This window comes from Larus michahellis, chromosome 1, assembly GCF_964199755.1.
Source record: "Larus michahellis chromosome 1, bLarMic1.1, whole genome shotgun sequence".
NCBI lineage: Eukaryota > Metazoa > Chordata > Aves > Charadriiformes > Laridae > Larus > Larus michahellis.
In genome coordinates, this window is record NC_133896.1 from 60113113 (window position 1) to 60138242 (window position 25130).

The 25130-nt window shown below is 45.0% G+C and overlaps 1 protein-coding gene across 1 annotated transcript in view; it reads left to right on the forward strand.

The window, feature by feature from the left end:
* Positions 1–4717: 4717 nt before the first annotated feature.
* NUAK1 (NUAK family kinase 1) overlaps positions 4718–25130 on the forward strand; it is a 50401-nt gene continuing 29988 nt past the window's right edge. The window contains exon 1 of the mRNA XM_074581026.1: positions 4718–5155. Within this exon, the coding sequence (XP_074437127.1) occupies positions 4877–5155 (279 nt within the window). The 5' untranslated portion in view covers positions 4718–4876. The remainder of the gene's footprint in view (positions 5156–25130) is intronic.

Genomic DNA, 25130 nt, shown 5'->3' on the forward strand with positions numbered 1-25130 from the left:
GACCCCTACTTGTCCAGTTAAAGTTTTTTATACAGCTCACTGCAGAGAAAATCAGTGTTAGGGTCTTAATCCTGAACTTGCGTGACTCCTGTAATTTTCATAAAGCCTGCGATTTCAAGGATTGGATGTGATCTGCCAGGGCAGATAATATGCAGATACCTGCTGCAGGAAACAGATGGATGCCAGCCGTCTCTGCCAGCCGCCTCTTTCTAAAGGATAATCCCCATCATTGAGTGGAACACATTAACATGCTTTCGCTTCATCCAGCCAAAAAGCTCTCTCTCAGCAGGTACTTACACAGAAGAGGAAGTTCAGTTGAGAGAATGTCTCCCCCGGTTTTGCCTGCCAGCATCTTCCGAATATTGTCATTTATGTCATGTTCAGATGTGGAGACTGGACAGTGCTGAGCTTGGTCCAGCAAAAGCCTATACTTAGCTTGATCATCAAGCAGGAGCAGTCAAAGCAGCTCAACTGACTTTATGGCTATGTGTTTTCCCACATACAGACTAGAGCTCAGCAGAGAGGACTGAAACCTAAGGGAGCTGCACGTTCGTTTTAGAGAATGCAGGTGCGTTGTAACCAGGAATCCCTTTAATACGCATTTCTCCTCTTTCCTCTATTGTACACTGTAGGGAACAGTCAAAGAAGGTATTCCAGCTCTCCAACAGCCCCCTGGAAGCCCACCTTTCTAAGGGTGGTAACAACACTGTTGAACGTTTTGCAAACACTGAACAGTGCTGATGAGCAAAAAGTCTGTTTGTGCACAAAGGATACCCTCTCACTAAGTTAAGCTGAAATGTGCGAAATTGTTGCACAGAAAGTACCTGGCCTCAGTTTGTAAAATATCCATTTGTAGCAAGTATTTTGAAATCCAGTGTTTATTTTTTCAATTTAGCTAAATACATGGAATGAATTAACATCAGCTCTATGAATCTTATATTTCATTACAGGTCGTGTAGACTCTGAGGAGACCTAAAAATTCAACTGAGAGCTAATAAGCCAGTGTTTTTTTATCCTGAGCGTCTCTACGCCAGACAACAAATAAGCTGTGCCGCTTTGAAAGTTCATGGCAAAAATTAATCCTAAAAATACACAGAGTTTTATGATAAATTTATGTTGCTAACATGTAGCAATCTTTTAAGATTGTTTTCCAACTCACACTGATTTCAGGAAGGTAAGCCTACTGAAACCAGTGGCTTTATTGTTGTTATTGGGATTATCTGTATAGTTTAGATTTGGTACAACATATCTTCCAATACTGTCTTGCAAATTAGAGCCTAATCCTATTTCCTTTGAAGCTGGCTAGCAGAAGTCTGCTGGTTTCAATGGGAGGATAATTCCTTTTTGCGAATAAGGAAAAGCATTTACATAAGATAATACTGTCAGAAATGAAGAATTCCCTAGTGGTGTCTATAAACTCAGAGAGCTGAAATTCTCACCAAATGTTTATTTCGGAAACAATGAAACACTGCATGTTTTACACTGACATGAACAGCTGAATGATACAAATTGCCTACAAAAGTCATTATTTAAGATTATCCATGTCCATTCTAACGCTGTCTTGCCTTCCCCGTGTAATTGTTACTTCTTGGTATTCTTACGCCTGTTGTGAAGGACGCTGGTTTACTATTTGCTCTATTGATTTTTCTTCCTGTAGTGACAAGTATGATACTGATTGCAAAGCTGACAATATGCTAAAAATCAAAAGGGAATATCTCTATATATCAGTGACATACTCAATCTTATGTGTACTTCTATATCATTATTTTCAGTTCCCATTGCTATTACATACGAGCAGAGAAAGTCTCCTCTATCCAGTTTTAATTTACATATTTAATTTGCTTAATGCCCTCTGGCTTCAGATTTAAGACCGTAGAAATTTAAAAGGAACAGTGGTATTTCTAGTCCTACATAGTACCTGTGTTTATTCCATTACAGAATCGGTATTTTTCATATTAGAGCTTTTGGTATCTTATTATGCCTTATATCTCTCCAATCACAATATATACCAACGATTCATGACACACTTCCTTATGGAACTGGTGATGTATGCTTCCAAGCAGCTAAAGGAGAATACTCTTGGGAATATTAACAATGGTCATGAGCGTAACATAATGAAAGCTATTTTCATCACTGGGATTCACTCTTTTTGGCTATTCAAGAGATATAAAAGACCTGGATATAGGCTATAATGAGTTCCAGCCTAAAGGGAGCTTCCAGACAGTCAGACAACCATAGCTGGACACTCTTCCAAGTTGCCTCTGGGGGGACCTGGCCATTTGTGAGCTGCTTGTGCAGTCCAACGTGCAGTCAGCTGGCACAGATCAGAGCAGGATGAGGCTGCTCTCATCTTTGCTGGGACCAGGGCTTGCACTGGACATTCTAAAGCACCAGGCAGTTGTTACTGTCATCTTGACAGACAGCGGTAACCTTGGCACTGAGCAAGATCGAGACTCTGATTTAATCTATTTAAGTGAAGTTGCACTGACATGAACACACGCCAGGACAATTTTTCACTTCTCCCAGCAGTCAAGGGCACCCCTCCTGTTCTCTGTGTTACCAGTCCTTCTCCTAGCTCCTCCTGCCTCTTGGTGCTGCTGCATCCCCATCCCATTCCCACAGCAGGTCTCCGCTCCACACGGATGTTTCTTGGGGGATGCTAGTATCCCCCAAGTTTGAGAAGAGCTACATAGGTAGGGTTCCAACTGGCGGCACAGAAGGCAGCCAGTGCACTATCAGATCTCCCTCTCCTGTACCTTCAGGTAGCCTGAGCACTGCTCTATTCTGTGCCAGCTGGCGGGAACGCAATAGCACTCCAGAGCACTAAAATAAAACAAAAAAACCCCCATGAAAGCTAGCGATGCAGTCTTACTTATTACAAAGAGAAGGCTACAGCATTTTCGTCCTTTCAACAATTAAAATAAAGTAAGCGCCTACAGGAAGAAACGGCGCTCTTTTTTTTGGTATAGTAACAGAGTGAGTCTTCCCTTACCTGTTCTGCTTTGGAACAGCCAGTTTGTGGCGCACTCTGTGAAAGAGATGTTAAATTCCATGCTCCAGGACTTAAACCAGTACCTGGTTCCCAAAGGTCAAGCACCTAATGTGGGAGGTGATACCTCTCTCTGGACACTGCAGGACTCTCTCTGTCTTCTTCAACGTGTGTGGCGTGGTGCTGGCTCCTGCCAGGAACAGGGTACTGCACTGGACAGGCTTGTCTTGAGCCAGTTGGGCGCTTTTCCTGATCCTAAAACAAAGGTGCAGAGATGGTAATTACAGAGAAACTTGTGTTTTCAAGTTCGTCAAGTCAGAGGGGCTGAGGCTACAACCTCAGTGCAGTGCATTCACTATCTCAGGAAGAAACCTCAAGGAAGTCTAGCCTTACACACTGGCCCAGCAAGTTAGAGGAACCGAACGAGAGCCCTCACCAAAGCCAGTGCCTGGATATCACCCCATCACCTTGATGCTCCTATGAGTTAGTTCCCTCTGACAAACTTGAACTTCACAGGAGCCAGCCATTCCAATCCGTGGAGCACATGGAGCAACCTCTGCATTTAACACTCCCCCAGTGGGACAGAGGCATGGGGCTACCGAATTCCTAAATCTTGTGCCTTGACATTGCTGTGAACCCAGGAATTCAGAAGGCCTGTGCATTACCCTTGCAGAGCAGACAACCCCCACTGTAACCCCCACTGTAACCCACACATTAAGGACAGTCAGTGGGAGGGAGGCGCTGAGCCAGGACTCTCACATAAAGGCCTTTGCGTCGGTCCAGCAAATCGGCCATACTGGAGCATGCCAAAGTGCTTTCACCCCACGCCAGTTTCCCATTTCTGCTACAACAGAGACCATCTGCCTTTCACAGCCATGGGCTTGGGGGTGGCTTCTCTTCTAAAGGAAATTTCTGCTTTGTCTTAACCCTGGCAACAATTTATTTGTCTGCATTGGCTTAAGTTTTCAAGACATCTTTGAGAAAGAAACAACCACCTTACTTTATAATGAAGCGTAAAAACGATGTGTTCATCTGTATTTCAAAAGTTCACGGAAGTAGACACGAGGGCTACCTCAGCTGTAGATCTTGGCGTGGATGCCAACCACGGCAGGACGTGGGCTGGGGAAGGTTTCTTACAGGCCAAAACCTCCATGAGTAGGCAAACAGCTCCTGCCCCTGCCAAGGCCAGGCAGCGGCTGGGCGTGCCCCTGTTTTTCTGCCAGCCCCAGCTACATGGAAACCCTACAGGAAACCCTCGCCCGCTTTGCGAACGGGGAAAATTAAAGTGTTTTCTGGAAAAAACTTCCCAGACCTAAATTTGATACAGCCGCCTTACTTCGGGCCCCTGCCCGGCCTCCGCAGGTGCGCACGCACCCGAGCCACGGGGCCGGGGCCTGCCCTCGGCCTCGCCTTAGCCCGGCCCGGCCCGGCCCGGCTCGGGGGGCTCAGCCCCGGGGCGAGGCCGACCCGCGGCCCTGAGGCGGGAGCAGGGGGCAGGCCACCCTCCCCGCCGCGCCGGGGGTCAGCCCCCTGTAGCACCTTCCACCAGGGCGGGAGAGCGGCCGGGGAGACCCGTCTCCTCCGCGCACAAAGGAGGGCCCGGGCCGGCTCGGCTGCCCCCGGAGCAGCGATACCCGCCGCCTGCTCCCTCCGCGACGAGGCGTCCCCCGCCCGGCCGGGGCGGGGCGGTGCGGCGCGGAGCGGGGCGGGGCGGAGGAGCCGCCCCACGCCTGTGCGGCCGGCGGCGGGGAAGGGGAGGAGAGCGGAGAACGGGCCGCCGCCGCGCCCCGCCCCGCCGCGCCCCATGGTGCCGGCGCGGCCGCCGGGCCGAGGCAGAGGCTGCGAGGCCGGCGGGGCGCTCACACACCGCGCCCGCCGCCGCCGGGCATGGAGGGCGCCGAGGCGGCTGCCCGCGGCAGCAGCAGCCCCGTGCAGCCCCGCTGCGGCTCCGGGCCGGTCGGTGGCGGCCAGGCGGCGGCGGCCATGGAGGAGCCGGTCGGGGAGGCTCCGTCCCCGGAGGTAACGGCGGCGGCGAGGAAGCAGCAGGGGGTGAAGCGGCATCACCACAAGCACAACCTGAAGCATCGCTACGAGCTGCAGGAGACCTTGGGCAAAGGCACCTATGGCAAAGTCAAGCGGGCCATCGAGAGGTTTTCTGGCAGAGTGGTAAGGCAGGCGGAGGGGCTTCTCTTTGCCTTTTTATTATATGTACGTACGTGTGTGTGTCTGTCTGTCTATCTATCTATCTATCTATCTATCTATCACTTTTCTTTCCAACACCGACTTGGGAAGGGAGCCGGCTGGGTGCATCCCTCCATCCCCGCAGGGACCCGTCGGTGCCTCGGTGCTGCTGGCAGCCTCAGCATCCCACCCCGGTTCTGGGTCCGGGGCTTTGTTTGGGGTGCAAATCCGATAGAGAAACTTTTTTTTTTTTTTTTTTTTGGGTAGTATTTTAATAACACATCGTTACATTTTTAAAAGGGTGGGTTATTATTGGAAAAATAGGGTGGCTTGTTGTATTTGTTTTGTTTCTACACGTGGGTCCGCTGTGAACGGTTATTCTTTCCCCACTGGAAATTTCACGCTGCAGCGAAACCTGTCACATCCCTCGGCTAACCTCACATCCTCCAGCTGACCAAAGCCGCTCACAAAGTACAGTCAGAAGGGCAAACGTCGGTTCTCCGGTTAAAAATGCCGTGATTCAGTCGTACTTTTGTGACCTGAACTTTGCTGACACCTAAAAAAAAAAAATAATAAAATGGCAGGGACTGCAACCCAGCCCCATTGGTTTTTTACGATCCGTTTCACCGCTCGGCGGTGCCGGCTGGCTCGAGACTTCAAGCAGCCCGGAGGTTGTCCAGCAATAACTCAGCTTCAGCATTTCCTCATTGGCACAGCGCTCCAAGCGGGGCGCAGAAATGCAATTGCAGAAATGTACACATTAGTCAGAGTTATTGTCATTTTTCCTTCCCTGAAATATGTAACTATTCACAGAGGGCGAGCGAGTGAGAGACAGGCATTGCATTAAAGGCTGCCCAGAGAAATAGATGCTTTTCTAAAGAGGTCTTAATGCTGCTTTTCATATGAAGTAGACTAATTGAGTTTTCACTAGACTTCATCTAAAAGCAAGACATTTCCCTAGTGACGTTACGGGTTTTGTCTCATTTATCTTTCCCTTCTGGTTGCCTGGAAGCTCGATGCTCTCCAGAGGCAGAAGTGACTGTAAAACAGAAAATGAAATTGCAGATGCTGTGGTTTTAATAAAGGACACTTACTTTGCAACTAAATATCTTTGTGTCGACAGTGAAAATGAGAGTTTCAGCCAACTTGTAGAGTCATATCATGTATGCTTTCAGTTTATTAGCTCATTTGGAGGCTGGCTAAAGAGAAACCAGAGATGGACATCTCTGCACATGCTCACTCCCAGTCCATGATTTTTAAAGTTTGCTGCCTTGGCTGTTTTACAATTTCAGGCTAACAAAAGCTCTGGGGCTATGTTATATACTATTATTTTGTAAGCAGATTATTTTTGAGGCGCGTTACAAAATGTAGCAAATAAGCAAATACATTGAAAACACCTTTTTTAACAGACTTGACCAATTAAAAAAAAAAGTGACCATATTGTTAATGAGATTTGGTTTTGGGAAGGGCCCTCTGAGACGAAAGGATGTAGCGTAGCTGTGTATCTCCTCTTAAGTTAATAACACGCATGGTCTTTCCGTATTTTGCTAACTGTCAAGCACTTCAGCTACACAGCTAAGGATACTTAGATGATATAGTCTGAACTAAATTTTTACAGCTTATATCTTGAAACGGAGAGGGTGAAAATCAGAATACCCATGCAATCTTAAATGCAATTAAATATTACACTTGCTCTATCAGCTGGTATGTAGAAGCTAAACAAATCCTTACCGGGGGTGTGAGTTTTACACTGTAGTAATACAAGCATTGGCGTGCGGCATTTTGAAATTATTAACTAATTTGCAGGCGAGTTCTGGTGTAATGTGTCTGCTTGAACTTTAACATCTGTGAGCGTATGTAAAATATCCGCGTTTTGTCTGCTTGCAGAATAAAAGCTAGTTGTCAGGAATCCAGCCAGACCTAAGTGAATGGAAAACGCTGCTTGTTTTCTGACGGTTCCCTCGCCTGGCTGTTGCAGTGAACACCGATTGCTTTCTGGGGGCGAGATGAGGGCAGCAACAGGACGACTGATCAGAGAGGGGCAGAGTTTTCCCTTTAGATTTTTCCCCCCAGCCTTTCTCTTCCCTTTCCCCTCCTCAGGTCTTATGAGTGGGCAGCGTTTGCAGCGTTCATGAGCAGGTTGGACTGGCCGGTGCCGTGTGTCCAGCAGGGGATGCACAGAGCGAGCGATGCGGCCGGCACGTCTCTTGCACCAAGTCCAATGCAAATCATCTCACAGCTGGCAGCGAGGTAGCCAGAGTCCCAAGGTCGCTCTAGTCCAGTCTGTTTGCTTCCTATCCTGCTGCTGGTTTAGCTAATCATCTTTTTCTTTACTCAGCGGTAAGCAGGTATTTGAAGCTGTATGGTAACAGATTGTGAAGCTGGACCTTGGCAGCGGCATTGTGTTCCCAGTCATCAGCCTTGTCCAAGAGATTCTCCTATTTGGCCTTTCCGCTTTCTTGTTTGTTAACGCTGTCTTTAGCTGTACGGCATTTCATAAAGATATTTGCATGATTAGCCCGGCTTTTACTATGAAGCACAAACTTTGGTTTTGTCATCATCTGTATAAATAGAGAGCTCGGGAGTGAAATAGAAATTGGCAGATTTGAGTTACTGAAGCAAAACCAAGGTGAGAAGACAGTTCGATCCAAGGTACAGATGTGCTTCAGTCCTGTGCCACTGGAAATCAATAGCAGGATTTCTGTTGACTTGAATGAAAGTAGTATTTGGCACTTATTAACAGGTTGCAGGTTTATTCACGTTGTTATAGTTTCTTTGTCTTTCCTCTTAGCTCAGTGGAACGTGATCATAAAGCTTCCTGCCATAAAGCTCCGGGGTAGATTGCATGATACATTTAGTTTGTTATTGGAAACAACTTGTGTGAATTTGTGTATTAGTTACCGCACTGACTACAGACAGCGTTGCGTACTTCACAAAGCAGTTAAAATATTGCCCACCATATGATATATGAGGTGCCTAATTTTGCCAGCAAGATTTCCTTCATTAGTACTGGCTCAGTATGCACTGTGTAACTTACGATATTTTAAATTAAGGCACCTGTTAGTAAGTGTAAGGATGAAGAGATGATATTGCAAGCCTGTGAAGTAACACTCATGTTGACATTTCTGTGGGTGTTTTCTCCACTTGTCATCTTGCACATGTTAAACCGAAGAACCGAGCTTTTGTTCATGTTATGTATTCAATGTTTGTTAGCCAAGAAATCCACGGTTACACTTATGTCAGCCTTAGATAAGCTGTGTATTGACTGCTGCTGGCCAATCCCATGGATGGTGCATGAAGACGGTAGATGCTGCTGGGTTTTCTTTAAGTGATTTCACTGGAGTAAATACTCCTTATAATGCAACTTTAAATTACAGATAGGTGTTTTCAGACATGTCTGTCTTTTCCTGACATTACGCAGAAAGCAACGCCTGGATACAAAAATACATTAATGTTAATTAAATTATTGTTAGTAAAGGAGCATGGAAGACACCAGGTAACCCCTGTTAGGCTGCCTGGAGCACTCCCAGCAGAGTTTAAGACAGGGGTTTGATACTCTGGCTGGTTCACAGCTACCTGTGGGTGCTCTCCATCGAGGTGACCTGCTGGGAGTCATTTGCTCTCCCTGCTGGACGTGGAGCTTGCAAATAGTGCTGGTTGTTTGTTATAACCTCTCATGAAGCATCCTGTATTGTCTGCCCTTCCTTTTGGTTACCATCTGTCCTCAGGAGAGATTTGGCCGTTTGCAAAAGCCAAGAGCTCTTCTTCCTTTCTCTCCTTAGGCTACACTTGGGAGGTGATGGGGAGTAGCTTCAGGGGCCTCCCCTCCGCTTTCACCGCCCTCTCTCCGCCTGAGAGCCAGGACATCTTTTCTTCCTCCTCACCAGCAGGTGGAGGAAGCACTATTCTCCTCCAGCCGTTCCTCCAGAAAGTTAATTATTTTGGGAATTGATGACAAGCTGTGGCCCAACATGAAAAGCAGGCATGCGGTACATATTTGTGCAGGCGTGCTATGTGCGGTGGTGCATGTTATTTATCTTTTTTGCATACATGTGCAGGTAGAAGAATGTTGCTAAGTGAAATGGGTTTCTGAATTAAAATCTTGTAAAAAAAACCTCCAAACTTCAGAGCAACAGAAATATTTTTAGGTGCAACTTGAGTGAAGATCTTTGCTTTGAAATAGCTCTGCTTCATGATGCTTTTGGAGACTCACACATGGTTTTTGAAACCCTGAAATGGCAACAGATTACATGAAAGGAGGACCTTTGCTTTGCTGATTGTATTTCTCTGTATCATGACACAACCAAAACATGAATACCAACAATGACAGCTCTGTCATGTCAGTAATTAAGGCCTTGTTGGCCACACAACCATTTGTTTGTTTGCGGTGTGGTTTTTAAGGGTTCCAAATAACAAGATAAAAGCGTGCTCGTTGGTCGGTGGGACGTTTTTCCCTATTCTCTTGTCTGCTTTGCTGATATCACAGAAAAAGTCAGTATTGTCACTCTTCCCTCTTATGTGCGTGAATTCTCTTATCTTTAGTGACATGTTAAATTTACATTTTTTTTTTTCCTGAGAACTTCTGCTTCAGTTAGCACCTGGGTCACCACTTAATATTGATTTTTGTCTTGATCGCTCAGCGTGTATCTTATGCAGCATAGTGTCCAATCTGATGCAGAACTGTTTTTGGGTTTTTTTTGAGGTTCTTTGTTGTTCTTATTAAGATATCTTCCTTTATTGTAGACACTGGTGGAAGTATCTACACAACACTGCTGTGATGTGAAGTGCTTGTACAGTACTTTGCACAGCAGGATCCTGATTTGTGAATGTGGCTTCCACAGCTATGATAATACACTTGAATAATAGTAACAATGGCTTGTATCGCTACCCAGTTTTATACATGAGGAAGAAAAACTTGCCGATTAAAGACAAAATCATCAGAAGTATCAGCTAGTTTTGAGTGCACGACCCAATACCTGATTTTTCCAGGTTTGTAGAGTACGTAATGTGGGGGTCCAACAGATGACAGCCTCCTCCTACAGAGCTCAGTCTCTCCTGCCTCCTGGGCTCTCTTTTTACCCTGTGCTTTTGTCCCTGTGTGACATTCAGCTTCGGTCTCCATTCCCAGCCCTTTTGTCCTCTACTTGCGCTGCTGCCTCTCGCTGTGTTCTGTGCGCCAGCGCTGTGACCCGCTCAGAGGCTGCTGCCTTGCTCCCTGCTTCTGAGCTGGTACGTGCCAGCAGAATCTGTGCAGCCTGCGGCGGGTGCTGCATAGGCCTCTCCTGCTGGGCAGCACTTGCATGGGGCCAGAGGTTCCTCATCTGAAAAGGGATTCTTGCAAAATATATATATATATATTTAAATTTTTTTTAAATGTGCAAATTGAATTCTTTTAGGGACTCATAATGGGACTAAATCTGGACAACATTTTCACAGTGCTGAAGGCATGTTAGTGAAACTCAGGTCACCCTCTGTAAAAATTGTACCAAAGCGTGGAAATTCTAGGTCTGGAATGAATAGAAGTTGGAAAGAGTATATGGGCTTGAAAACAGTTCTGCTGTTAATTTGTTATTTGTTCCGCCCTTAATTATTAGATGTGTTCTGAGACTCTGGTTTAAAAAAGAAAAATATACTGGATTGAATCTAGTGAATATTGTGGGTTTATTACAATAGGAGCTACCACCTGGTTGTATAAAATTACTGTAGTCTTCACGTAAACACTTGTATAACTGAAATGCCAAAGAAGACTCCAACATCAAGGGCTGCAGACAGAAATAACTGATTACAGCACGCAGGTCATTAGGGGAAAGGCACTAGTGCAAAACACTTGTTTTCTGCAGTGAGAATTCTTGTTGGAGAAGCAGATTTGTTGAGGGGAGTGTGGTTCAGTGGTATGAAAGTCTGAATTAATGACTAGCCAGTAAGGGGTCATCTGAATGCGTTAGCTTGTCAAATCTTTTACCAAGTTAAAGAACAGCATGTTCTTTCTGAGCTTTGAGTGGACATCAAGTGATATTTCTTCAATGATGTTGGACTCTCTTACAGGTGAAGAAATTAGAAATTTCTGAGAGACTTTTGCTTCTTTGGTTTGTTGTTTTTGTTTTTTTTTTTCCTTTCCCCCGTTGGATTGAACAATTTTGGGCAAGTCAATTAACCTCACTGTGTCTCAGTGTATCCCTTTCTGAAGGGATACTATTTAATGTAGGGAAGTTAGACTAATTAACAGGGCATGTTTTGGCCTAATACATACCTAGTGTGATCCCTCTAAATATGAAATTCACAACAGAATTTGAGCCAATGTTTATACTTCAGCCTTCAGCTAAAAACACTATAACATGCCTAAGTGTTATTACAAATGGTTTCATAGCACCATATGCTAGAGAACACAGCAGAATGGAAATTGCTTGTACAAAGTCTTTCATTAGATATGGCTAAAATATACTGCATTTTTTGGTGGCATGTGTTCTAAAAATTATTATTATTTTTCAAGAACCGCAATGTGGATTTACCATGTGGAGACAATTATTGTATATATTGTAGTTTGGGGTCATACATGTTGAATAAAACTGTGTGGAATGTGGAGTTCTTGCGAGCAATTGTTTATTCTTTACAGAACTGTAATCGTAGTTAGTCTGTGTTTTGTCTGGTAAATAAATAACTAGAGAATCTTTGCTGGAGTGAGGAATTGGGAGGAGGCACATGGGGGTTGTGACAATGCCAAGGAAGAATGCTCGATGTGGGCTGAAAACCAGTTCCAGGTATATCAGCCTTGAACACAGGCAGGTCAACGTGTGTACGGCCACGGTAATCCAAATGCAGAGCATATGGGATGGGACATGTTTCCAAAGCCCCCATACCAGGGGTTCGGAAATTGGCTGCTGACCTTTGCTTTGATGTGGGCATCTCCCTGGCTCGGGTCTCCGCCGCCTGTACCATGCTTACGTACCCTCTATCTACCCAAACCAGGATGCTGACGCCAAAGCATCTCCTCTTACTGTGCAACCATGCGCCTCTCAGCAGGACACTGTTGTTCTCCTCAGTGTCGTCTTGTATGCTCTTCCTGTCTAAAGTGGGACCAAACCATATGTTTTCCGCTGCAGCCCTGGATGATGCTCTGAAGCCAGAAGGATGGGTTTTGGTGGAATAGAAGCTCTCAGCATGGATGGCAAGAAGCAGCGGTGGCAGCTGCCAACTCCTCTGCTGGAGCCTCAACAGCTTCTGACCTGGGCAGTTTTTACAGCTCTGGTGTACAGTTTTGGTGGTTTGCTGTGGTTTGCTACATCGGTACTGGGTGTGCTGGCGTGTACGTCTCTGACCTACGGAGAGTATTGATCTTGTCTCTTCTTGCCTCCTGCGTAAGTCAAGATTTGTCCCTAAATCGCCCAGGCGTGCACCTGACACTTCATAGAAACAAAACTCTTGTCATTAGCCCTGATGGGTTGATGTACTTGGGACAGTTGGTATGTCAGAGGAAATGTTGCAGATGAAAAGGTCTTTGACTAAATATGCAAACGATATTTGTCAGCTTTCCCTCAAATATATTCCAGCAGATGTGGGTACCATGTGTGTCCATTTAATAAACTAAACTCAAAATAATTTCCACTTTGCTCGATATATGGGGAATAGCTGAGGGGGGCGGGGAGCGAACTACAAAGCAAGGTAAAAACTGCATATGTGTGTTGTTATATTTGATGACCAATTCATTAAAGCCATAAGTGTATCCAGGCTTTCAATAGTGTTCTCCTGCTGTTGCTTCCTGTACTCCCTGGCTACAAAATCAGTTTCTATGGCTCTCATTTGTCTTACCCACATGAAAGACTTCGAGCATCTGCAAGTTATGATTTGAGAAGTATCTGCTTTTAAACAGAATATATTTATCACCGTGTCTTCACGGGCAACGTGGTACGTTGTATAAATTAGGAGATCCTAGACCTTTGAACACTAGGGGGCTGGGTGAGATTCTTCGTGAGCGTACGGTGTCTGGCCGTACCCATCAAACATCCTGGACCCACACCAAAAATGCCAGATGTTCAATGGATGTGGAGGCCTTCCCCTAACCTTTGCTGCATGTTGCAAAGGTGGGGAGGGTGAAGGGGATGAGGCTGTAGCTGTCCCTTGCTTTTGTGCTGTTTCAGTGCGCTCCTTGGAGCTCAGTATTTTTTATATTTTGAATGAAAGACCATGGATGAACCCTCAATTCAGCCTGTTAACTGATTGCATGGTAGTGTTCCCTGACTCTTCAAAAAGACAGGTGGGATTTGCCTCTTGCTCTGGTGGTTTATGAGACATCAGTCATTAAAGCTGCCACTGGCCCATGATGGGATGCATGTCCTGGGTCTTGCTCAAGTGTGACCTTTTTCAGGCTCTGTTCTTACCAATGGAGGAAAATAATAAAATACTTTAGTGGGGGTTCCTTTCATTTGAAAAAATCTTGGCCACACAGTAGCTATGGGAAAGGGGGTTGGCATGGCTGGCATGTTTGAAACCATACTGGCCAGTTGTAGGTGAATGCAAAAATCACAAAATAAACACAGATCTTGTGGCTTATAAGTATTAAGAAGACAGCTGAGGTCACCTAGGTTAATGTACGACCAATGTAACTTAATTTTTGGATGCCTCCTCGGCTTTCCTTTCTCCCTGCTGGCGTTTCCCACCTCACCTCAGCCACACCTCCAGCGTGGCGCCCAAGGCCCTTCCCTTTGCCATTGGGTCCCCTGGGATGCTGGCCTGGTGAAGAGGAGTGTCTTCTGTGCCTTGCGTGGGGCTGCCTGCCTCCATGACGAAGCATCGGTGCTTGGTGGGCCCTCCATCCGTGTCGCTTTGCCTTTCCGAGGGACATCGGTCTATGGTAGCCCCAGAGCCCCTCGGCTACCCTGGCCGGTGGCCTCCATGTGGGACGACTTAAGCAGAGAGGCTGGAGGAGCCAAGTGTCTTTGTTCTGAGGTCTGGCGGCTTGAGGGACTTGCAATTATCCTAATGTCTCACTGTGCCGCAGAGCTGAGTCAGCGCGCTTGGGCTTGAGTGCTGGTGCCTTGGAATAAAGACACTAGTTAAGGGATATTAGGCTTAAAAAAGAAGGGGGAAAAAGAAAAAAAAGAAATCCATTGTTCCTGTGAAAAGATACCATGCCAAGTTTGGAGACTATATTTAGCCATTCATGGGTAGATCAGAAAAATTCGTGTCCTGCTGTCGATGAAGATCTCCAAGCCCCCATATCGTATTTCCCATACACAAAAAGGCATTTCATCACTGCTAGTATTTCTAATCTCCACAAAACCCTGATGGTGAATGATACCTTCCTTTATTTGAAGTGCAAGTGTTATTTTAAAACTGAGTGTGAAGATCTTTTTGATCACAAAAGGTATCAATGAAGATTGGATAAAAATACCAGTTTGAGCCATGTGGTAACTAAGCAAATGTTCCTTTTTGTTAAACAGTGTTTTGCTGTCATTGATGCAAAAAGATTAAGTCCTTTGCACACAAGTTTGACAGAGGAAGATGGCGAAGCATTTGTTAAAAAAACAGCTCCTGAGGCTGCTTGGAGCTGTCATTTATTTGCAGATTTTTGCATTGTACAAACCAAGTCTGGTAGCTTTCCCAGTGGAGTTTGGCTGGGGAAGGAGAAGTGAAGGCCAACCAGTCCCTCAGGTGGCCGGGGACATCAGGGGATGCCTGGCACAGCACCGTACTTGGCAGGGGTTTCAGCAGGGCTGTGCTATGGATCGTTTTTTTGGCATGGGTGGGAGGGAAACTGCCTTTGTGAGGAGAAGAGGGGAGAGCGCAGCTGTCCTGGCTGGTGCGTGCTCTAATGCCACACGGCCTGGAGTATGAGATAGCACCGCTCCGGCGCAAGGTGAAAGCACCTGTAAAAATGCCTGCTGGAGGCAATACAAGCTTAGCCAACCTGCATAGGGATACAGCTGAGAGACGTCCACATTGCCTTCTCGGGAAGACACATTTTTACCCAGGCCTATACATGAAGCAGAGCGTCCTTCACACTCCTTTCCTTGTCATGTTTACTCTCTTTGGGGTGCCAAAATGAGGCAAAATAATGGAAGAGTCATCTGTGGGTTGAATCTCCATCTCCTCTAGGAGCCTGCTGTCACAGCTGTTCTGCAGGTGCTCAGGGGGTAAATTGTTTCATAGAATCATAGAATGGTTTGGGTTGGAAGCGACCTTAAAGATCATCTAGTTCCAACCCCCCTGCCATAGGCAGGGACACCTCCCACTAGGCCAGGTTGCTCAAAGCCCCATCCAGCCTGGTCTTGAACACTTCCAGGGATGGGGCATCCACAACTTTCCTGGACAACCTGTTCCAGTGTCTCACCACCCTCAATTTCCCTGAGGTTCATTTGGAAAGTCGCTAGCAGAGCTGGGGGGAGAGCTGAGGTTGATCGCAGCTCTAGCACTGTGCAGAGCTGAGCTGTTCTCTGGATGGGTGTAGCCATCTCAGAAAGGTCGCTCATAAAGCAAAGGTCCTCTTTCATGGCTGTAGTCACACTTCGTAAGGGATGGTGCCACTTTTTCCAAAGCCCGCCAGCCCTTGTGTCTTCGAGCCTGGTTACTACTGTGAACCACCGTTGGTCACGAGTTGGTACCAACGTTGTGGACCGCTGTGTCCTCACAACCTGAGAGGAGCATGGGCCTTCAGCTGGACTGAGCAGCGTATTTACATCTAGACTAAGGACTAGCCGTCTTCTTCAACGACAGTTGTTTTTCTCTGTGTACAGTTTGAGCATTTTCTACCCGCCTCTCTGTTTTAGTGAAACAAATGTGTTCTCCCAGTTCATCCTGTCTGGCGTTTCGTGATGAAAACGTGATGTAATGGGACCTGTGAAGTGCCTCGTTGTGGGCTGTGCGTTGCTCATGAGGAATTCATCGGGGAGAAGGATTTCATGCTGTACTCCTTCCAGCCTTTCTCGGATGAAAGGAAAATTCTGCAGCCGTGAATGTAACTGGTTATCATTACTGGATGTCATTACTCACTCACTCCGAGCGTAAAACAAAAAATTGCATCCCCTGTGATGTCCATGGATAAAATGCTGCTCTCAGTTACATTAACACTGTTGTAAACCGGAGAGTAGAGTTTGGCCCTTTGTTTCAATTGAAATATTTGTTTAACACAGGCAAGGACTAAACAATACACTTGAAAGCGATTTGTGTTATTGTCTGTAGAGCAGAGCTTGTATTTTATGAACTGGCTGATCATAAAGACAGCATAAATCATGTAAAGTATTCTCATTTACTTTTTCTTTCTTTTTTCTTTTTGCAGATGGGGCTTGTAGAGTAGAGTTGCAGTCAAATGTCTGCTCCAGGATATTTTAGTTGAACTGTGTGAGTCCATTAAACAAATGTAATGGCTTTTTGGAAAGAAGCACTGCGTGTTTTAAACCAAATGTTTTACATAGAGAACATCTGGGTAGTTCTGGGTGTTTGTATGTAGAGCACATCAGACAGCAGCCGTAGTGAGCTCAGCTGGGAGGTTGCCTGGGATGTAGTTGTAGGATATGACAGTTCAGTTGTTATGGGGAATAATTCCTATGAAGTATTGCCATAAACTGAATGTTTGGCACAAACAGCCGTGTCTTTGTTTTACTGTACACCCAAGTTATTCTTCTTATCTGCCCAGCAAAACTCTAAACGATGTTTAAACAACCCAGTAAATGTTGGCACCTCTGAGCTGTGGCGTGCGCATTAAAGCAAACTTAAGGAAGCCGTTACCGTTAAGGGGAAATGAAGTTTGCTCTGTTTTCAACGAAGCACTATTGATTCCTGCCACGGGCAACGCAGTGCGAGTGAGCGATGAATGCAATATGTGCAAATGGTTTGTGGGGTTGAGTTGGAAATGGTCGATGTTACAGTGGTGGTGTGTGTTTTTGCTTTGAGGAATGTGAAAATGCAAACTGGTGAAATGCATGTAATTAACCTGACATTAGAGCTTATTGGGGCTACTGGAAGAACTTTAACCTGGTTAAATTAATAAGCTTCTTTTACTTCACAGCATCAGAGGTAATATATTTCCAGGAAATGTAGGAAATGTTGAAAAACGTCTTTTTTGGGAGTCGGTTCTTAAATTATTTCTGCAGTTTAACTGAGGAATGTGTGGTTCAAATGAGATTAAGGTTGTAATTTCCAGAGTAGCAATGCAGCTTCCCCTTTCAGGATTGTTTAACTAAAAAGTTAAACAAAGTGGGTTAGGCAGTCTCTTGCTCCGGTCCCTTGTGGACAGCAATTCACATTGCGCAGCACTGCTTTAATAGTCTTGCTCGGTCTGACATGATTTGTGGTATTTGCTGAGATGAATTTCTGGACCGAGCAGCGTGAGAGGGAATTGCTCCTCACTCTGAGGAAGGTGGTATGTCCAAGTCTGTGCGAAGGTCACTGGCAGGGTGAAGCGGGAGGCCTGCGCTGCTGCTGTTGCACTACCTAACAGCTTAGCTTTTGGCAAGGGGATCCCAGAAATCTGAGTGCTAACTCTCCCTTGTTCAACCGACCCTGGCCAAAATACCTGCCAAAAAAGGTGTTTGTGCGCGTTGAAGAAGGGGACAATGCTCCTGGAGATCACAGGGTCTGGGGGAGTTCTTTGCCAAAAGCTTTCCATCTAGAAAAAAAATTGTTTTGCTGTTCCTCCCTTCCAACGTTAACTCTCCCCGTAACTAGTTATAACAACTGCCTGCAGTTGTGAACTCCTCTTCTAGCAGGGAAAGCTAGAATTATGCATTTAAGGCTGCAAAATTGCTTGATCACTAGCCACTTAATTGTAGGAAAGCATAATTCATTCCTCACCCTCTCACGTCTATTCCAAGCCCAACTGGCTGGGGGGAGCAAGAGTGTTCCTGAGTTGCTCTCTCCACTGAGCCATTAGGGTGGCCCTGGTAATTTACTTTCAATAAATAGAAGGGAACAACAGGAGGTTCCTCTACCTTCAGGGGTATAAACATTTCTCAGAAATCAGAGACGGATGGGGAAGAAATGTTAGCAAACTCCTTTCCTCCCTCTCTAGCAATTCTGCCATGTTCTGTCATAAATTCTAGCATAGTCCCTTCCAAAAAGGGACCATTAAGTAGGTAACGTCCAGGCAGAACAATGTAATACTGAAGCAGTGCTTTTACAAAAACAAATTTAATATTGCAAAGTGATCTGCAAGCCCTGGAGCAAAATAACCTGGGTGAGGCTTTGATACACGATTGCCAATCTTTTTGTTTTCCAAGAGTATTTTTCCAGATAGGATGTGGGTTTATGGCTTGCTAGATTCCCACTAGGAAGTGGTATTTATATTTTGATCCACCTTTGATCAATTTAGAAAAGTATACTAGATATAGGTGCTTATGATAGTTCTATCTCATTAACCCTTCTAACTGTGCTGTTGACACACATTTGTGTACCTTCTGTGATATAATCTGTGTGACCCACCATCCTTGTGCAATGAATCCCTGCTCATCAATGTTAATCCAAAAGCCTAAAGTCTATAATCTCAATTTGAAAATCTCTCTATGATTGAAAATTCCACTAGGTTCATTAGGAATTTGAGGTGGTCAAGTCAGTATAGAGTTGGGTTTTAGTGGGCATTGTGGTGCCTGAAGGTACAGACATTCTTCAAAAGAAAGACTCTTCCCAAGTTTTCCTTGTACTATTGTAATTCTCATGGTGAAATAGCAATTCCTTTTTTCTTCGAAGGCCTGCAGAACCAGGAGAGCAAAATTGAAAGATTCACACAATAGCAGGTGACTTTGCATTTGCGGCCGAAGAGGCATTGTAAAGATATGCAAAGCTCTTAGTGGTTCTGAGGCTTCTCTGAACTCACAGAACCTTTAGTGAAAGAGAGAATAAGCTGAGTTACATTTATTTACCCACAACTTCCTCAAGCAGAACGTGCCAATGAATGAAAATGCATTATCAGGTGGCTTCTTGGAAAAAACTAGTTCTAAGAAAGAGTTCAAACAATGTCCAGCCCCCTTCCTTGTTTAATGTGAATTACAGCCTTGCACTGATATACCACCTTTCACCTAAACATGTGCAAAATCACTTCAGAGACTCTGGTAACTGCTGAGGTTACCATTATTTAGCAATTATTTAGCAGCACATTGCAATAGTTTGCAGGAGTTGCTTAGAGGGTGTGAATAACCCCATTTCCAATTGAAATTATTGGGAGGAATTACAGGACACTGTCATTTTCAAACAGGAACTAGATCCAGGCGCCATGGCTTTATACCTCTCCTCTTAAGAAAGTCATAAAGGGCTTTTTCTAAGAAAGTAGCCAGGATCTTGGTTTTGCGTTTCATCCCCAAATCGGTGCCTTGAACAGTGTGCACTCCTACTTCGGAGGATTACTTCAGCGTGGTTCACTGCTTATTCACAATGAAAAAACAACATTGAATTAAAGTCCCTCTCTGCTGCCCCAGGTTAGCATTTTGCATTACATCAGCAGCTGTGGTAGCTGTGAGATCGAGCCTCAAAATTAATGGGAAATCTATCTTCCAGTTTTTGGAGGAAGAATCTGTAATACCCATGTAACGCTGAGAACGGTAAGCTTGGGGCTTGTGAATTCTTTCACTCCTCTTTAACCTGACTTGCCAGTAATTTAATTAGTGCTAAACAGTCTGCACACAGCCTTGCAGAAGTTAAAAGACTAACTGACACAGGATTTGCTTCCAGTGACTTTTCCTCTTTTGCACATGTGCTGGATGGAGCTGTGCTGTGTTTGGAAGTTGATCAGTAATGGTTGCACAATTCTAACCTTATTTAAACTATGATATAAACAGACACGATAGAAACGGATGCTACCAGTTTTTTTCCTATGTAAAAGTGAAGTCAGCTTTTTTTTTTCTGCCTTTTTCCCCCCTCCTCCTTTTTTTTTTCCTTTTTGGTTCCAATAAAATTGTAACCTGGAAGAAAAGCAGTTAGACTTTGTGAAATCCCAATTCAGTGTAGCTTTTGGCTTTAGTGAATGTGGAAGCCAAAAATAAACATCTGCTTGGCAACTTCACCAGAAGTTAACTGTAAATGCAGTTTTCATCTTTTCAGTGAATGTGGCATTCAGTGCTGGTTAACATCTATTAAGGAGGAACGATCTATAGTTGAGGTTGTAAAGCATTTTTTTTCTTTTAATTACAGTTACGAACCTCCATTGCCTCAGAGAAATCCCCTACCCCAGTTGCTTTCCAGATATAATTTCTGATGTGCCAAAATGTGAACTTCCCTTGAAAGCTTGAAGGTAGTTGGATGGGATATTTGTGAGTTATTAGACTTTGGGAAAGAGATGGTCTTCCATCCATCTGTGCATGACAGCCCCAAAACTTCAACTTGGCCTTTTTTTTTTTTTTCTCTTTACTTTAGTCCTTCGGAATTAGATCATAACCCTGTTTTTTTGCAGACTGAGTTATGAACATTTTAAAGCATTAGATATTGCGTGTTTGGATATTCAGAAGGCTATAGAGTTACATTTAGAAGTGAATTAGGAAAAATGTAAGCAGTCCCACTCTTTGCTCCAGGAAGGTGAAGTCTCCGCGTGACAGGGACTCTCCCAGGATGCTGGCCATGGGCTCCAGTCCTGGCAGCCACGGCTGCAAACATCTTTAATAAATTTGACTGATCAGATCTCTGCTTTTCAGCAAATTGTTTGCAACCTCTGCTGCTACCAGGGCAAATTCATTTCACTGTGGAGCAGGGAGGATTGAAGGGGCTGCAGATTTGCGGTAACATGCTACTGGGACAGTGGGGAAGGGAGAGAAGGGGCAACTTGAGGCAGCATTATGGGAAACGCTTCGTTATTGCTAGGGATGGTGGTTACTTGTAGGATCTTTTTTCTAAAACTGAACAGTACGATGACTTGGAACTTCAGTAATGCTGTATGAAAAACTTTCGTTTTGGGAAGGGAGAAGTTATTTTGGTAGATTTATGACATCTATCAGTGAAATGTCCATTTCTGAATTCTGCAGCTGTCCCTCCTTCTCCCTGTTTTCAACATTTCACTGCCTCACAATGAGGAACCAATAACCAGGTTGCTAACTTGTGTTTTTAGATGCTGCTGGAAAACAGATCTATGCTAAACTAGATGGTTTTTTTTTAAATTCCTAGTGGTAAATCAGTCCTGAAATGCTTAATACAGAGCTGTAAGATCCGTCTGGTAGTAAGGATGACTCGAGGCCAGGATTCTCAGTGTTAAATGAAGAAAGATCTGTCAGGTAAACTTATCAGAGGATGCATGGTATAAATACGCCAGACTTCATATACATAGCTGAGGTTAGTGGGTACCAAACAATGAAGGGATGTAAATTTTCCAGTAAGGCAGTAGTTACTCAGGAAATGCGCTCACAGATCCTGTTAACAGGCACCGTATGTGGGGGTGAGGAAAGAAGTGGAGGAAGGGTGTAGTACGTGTTCCTCCTGGCACCCACTTTGGATACGTACAGCGTAAATGTGTTCATCTGGTGCCTTCTACTGCTTATTAAAACTTGGTTCCACAGGCATTTTTCTCTGTGAATAAAGGCGGAACTACCCCCTTGCTTAGTTTTTGTGATTAGTTAATTCTTCTTCACTTGATGAATCATTATTTATGATATGATAACAGCAACTATGTTCAGCAGAACCAGAATAGAAAATTAAACCTGAGGTAATCACACTCTGGTTCTCCAAGAGGCACTGACACATTGTGTGTCATCTTATGCAAGTAATATTTTGATTTAATATTTATCACACTGACTTGGGGCTTCTAGTGGCTTAGTGCAAGAGTGAGTTTCTCTACACGCAGAGAGTGATAGAGTGGCAGTAAATCAACTTTGTTTTTTAGAAGTATAATCTTTTTTAGGTGATACATTGGGAAGAGAGCAATGAAGCAGAGAGGCGCAGATGTTTGCAATGCCACGCAGAGTGAGGCAGCTGTAAAAAATACCCTTTCCTCTTATAAGCAAATGAACTGAAAGGTGCATCGTGGCACGTGCATCCTCGCCCTTTATGTGTGCAGCTGCTGACTCGCAACAGCAATAACAGCGTTTTGTCTCTGGTAACATCCATGACACAAACAAACATGCAATGGAACAGAGTAATGGGCAGAAGCCCCGAGATTTAAATCAGCAGAGTTTCACTGGGTGCAGATGGCACCAGTTACGGCTTTGAGCAACTCCCCTGATTACTGCATAGTTTGCCAACCTATCTAACAACAGAGTTGGGCCGATGATAAATAATTAATAAGGATTTTGTTGCATGCTTGTCTCCCAAGCAGTATCACCATGGAGATGATCTGGCTTTTAGGATCTGAAAAGTTAACAGTCTCCAAAACAATGGCATTGTGTCGACCTTACTCTTTCTCCGAAAGAGAGAGCTCTTGGTGATGTGTTAGCAAAATATATCACCGCCAGGCACTAATTTTACTTCAATTCACAGTGGCCTTTTGTCCAACTTTTCAGTGAGTGCATGAAGTGTTTTCTATGACTGTGCATAAGCTTGTTCTTAGAATTGCACATTTTGCATGATGCTGTTGATTACTGTGTTTGGCCTTGGATTGGAGTTTCCAGAGAGTTTTTTTCCAGCAAATAGACACAGCAAAGAAATAATCATGTGGGAAGAGGCTTACAAGAAGAATGAGGATACCTTTGTAGAACCCTCTGGATGCTTGGCTTCCCTGTAGGGATATCTGTCCATGGCTCCTTCTTCCAACCTGGAAGGTCCAGAGGCCAGTTAAACAGTTATTCAGCCCATTCCCTGCCTTTCCTCTCTCTCCTTTGTGCAACCTCTGGAAGTGCCATTTCAATGCAACTCCACTATCAGCGTCCACCTCCTTATCATTTGATTGCAGGAACCTCAGGGACCACCCAATTTCATAGCTTTGTTTCTCTTCCTCTTGTGTTGGTGACGTCTGGGCCAAGAGCCATAGGCAGAGACTCCCCTGGAAAAACATAATGTGGTGCCAGACTTTATTCTTTCTTGCTCAGCTCCATGGAGTTGGAGAAAGAACAATGTGCCTTTTCTCTCCCCACCCCTAAACATCCTTTGCTCTCCCTTTCTCTCCCCCCTCCCTGCCGCCGGTTGATCCACCTATTCTTTACCTCCCCACCCCTGTTGGCACTTGGTGCGTTGCACTTCCCACCTCGGAGTCTCAAAGAAAGGAAGCAGAGCTGTGAAACCGGCTGGGCTCACCCACTTCCTATTGCTGGGTGGGGGTGGCCTCAGCTCCCAGCTTTCAGGAGGGAAAGGCTTATGGGTATTTAACCCTCCCTCTTCACCCAAAGAAAATAATTTTTACTAATTTTCCATAAGCTGCATTTCTAACATATCTGCTGGTGGCAGCAAGCTGGTTTCCCTTCCTCGGGGACCTGCACTCTCCGTCCTGATGTCATTTTCCCGGCTGTCCACAATAGCATTGCAAGAGCCCATTGGAATTTGCTCAAGCACGGGTGGTATGCACAAGTGCTGGAACCAGCTTAAAAGTCACAGCCCCCATGGTGGAAAAAAAGCAGTTTGTTCATATCTCGCCATGGTCCTAAAAATAGCCTCGATAGATAATAAGGAGTGGAAGACTGTTTTCAATGGGACTGAATGTACTGCATGCAGAAATTGCTGGGGAAGGCTCAGTGGTTTGTGTCATTCAGGTGGTCAGCCTCGGTTACAGCATTAACTGATGTAAAAATCTGCGCCTTTTGGTGCTTTGGCTAATTCTACCTTTGTTTATATTCACACATCGCAGCTGGAAATGAGGCAAACATAGGTTCGTTAGCTTAAGACAAACACATGAACTGCCTGCCTGAAATCAAGAGAAACAGCTTTACGCTTTGATGAAAATAGAGCTTTGTTGCTCATCCCATGAATGATGATGCCAGCAGTGACTCAGCAGACGCGGAGATTTGATATGGAAGTGGGCACCTACTGTCTGCCATGCCCTTTGCCAGATGTTTAAACTTTCAGATATTTTTCTGTACGCCATGGCCTTGATCTGCCTCTGTAAAAAGAAAATTCCACTCGTTTTGCTCTGCCCAGCAGCCGAAAAGCTCGTAAAGCAGGAGACACATTTCTCTTACAGACGGGACTGAATGTGCAGAAACCTTTGCAATCGTCATCTTTTTGAAGTATTTATAGTTCAACTCAAGTTATTTGTACCAAACAAAAGCAAAGAAGCATGAAGTGTGTTGGAAAAGAAATAATCTCTCTACACCAGTTCACAGAGTGAGTATATATCCTCTTTCCAGCAAATGGAGACAGGTAATTTATTGCAGCCTTGAAGAGATCAGCATATTTCTCCATGCTTCCTGCCCAGCAAACACTGCAAGCTGACTCATGGAGGGATGGGAAGCCAAAAGCTGGGCTCCCTCTTTTCCTATCTGCTTCTGGAAGGCAGAGCAGCGGTGGAGCAGGGGCTGTGCTTGTGCAAAGACATTTGGAAATGCCTGGCAGTATTAGAGATTCGCAACCCTCACTTTCTCTCCCCTGTGCCATACATTTTGGAGAGGGTATTTTCCCTACCTGCTTCTGAGCAGAGGCTGGTACCAGAACTGGCAGTGCAGGTGGAGGTGGTTTCAGACCATCTTTGGTGCTGCTTTCTCCCTCCCCAACCCTGTATGTGGGACCATGTTGTCATCAGAGCTGCAGAAGAGGTACCGAGGATGTTAACTGGTGCATACAGCCAGTATCAATCCCCGGAGGGACCATCGCATAGCCTAGTTTTGAGCCGTGACCTTGGTGCTTATGCATGTATTTAACTTTACATGTGTGAGCTATCCCACAAAAGCCAACGGACGGCTCACATGTGTGAAGTTAGGCATGTGCTAAAGTGTTTTGCCAGATTGGATACTGTGTCTATAGGGGCTCTGGGTGAACCTGAACCTGTTTTGTTGGGGTGAGAGGCTTTAGATTTCATTATTAAGAATCTGATATGTTACTCTGTCTGAGTGCAAGGTCTTGGAGTTATCTGAAATTCTCATTAAGACAAGAAGCTAGGAAAAATACAAATTCCTCCACTAGTAAAGTT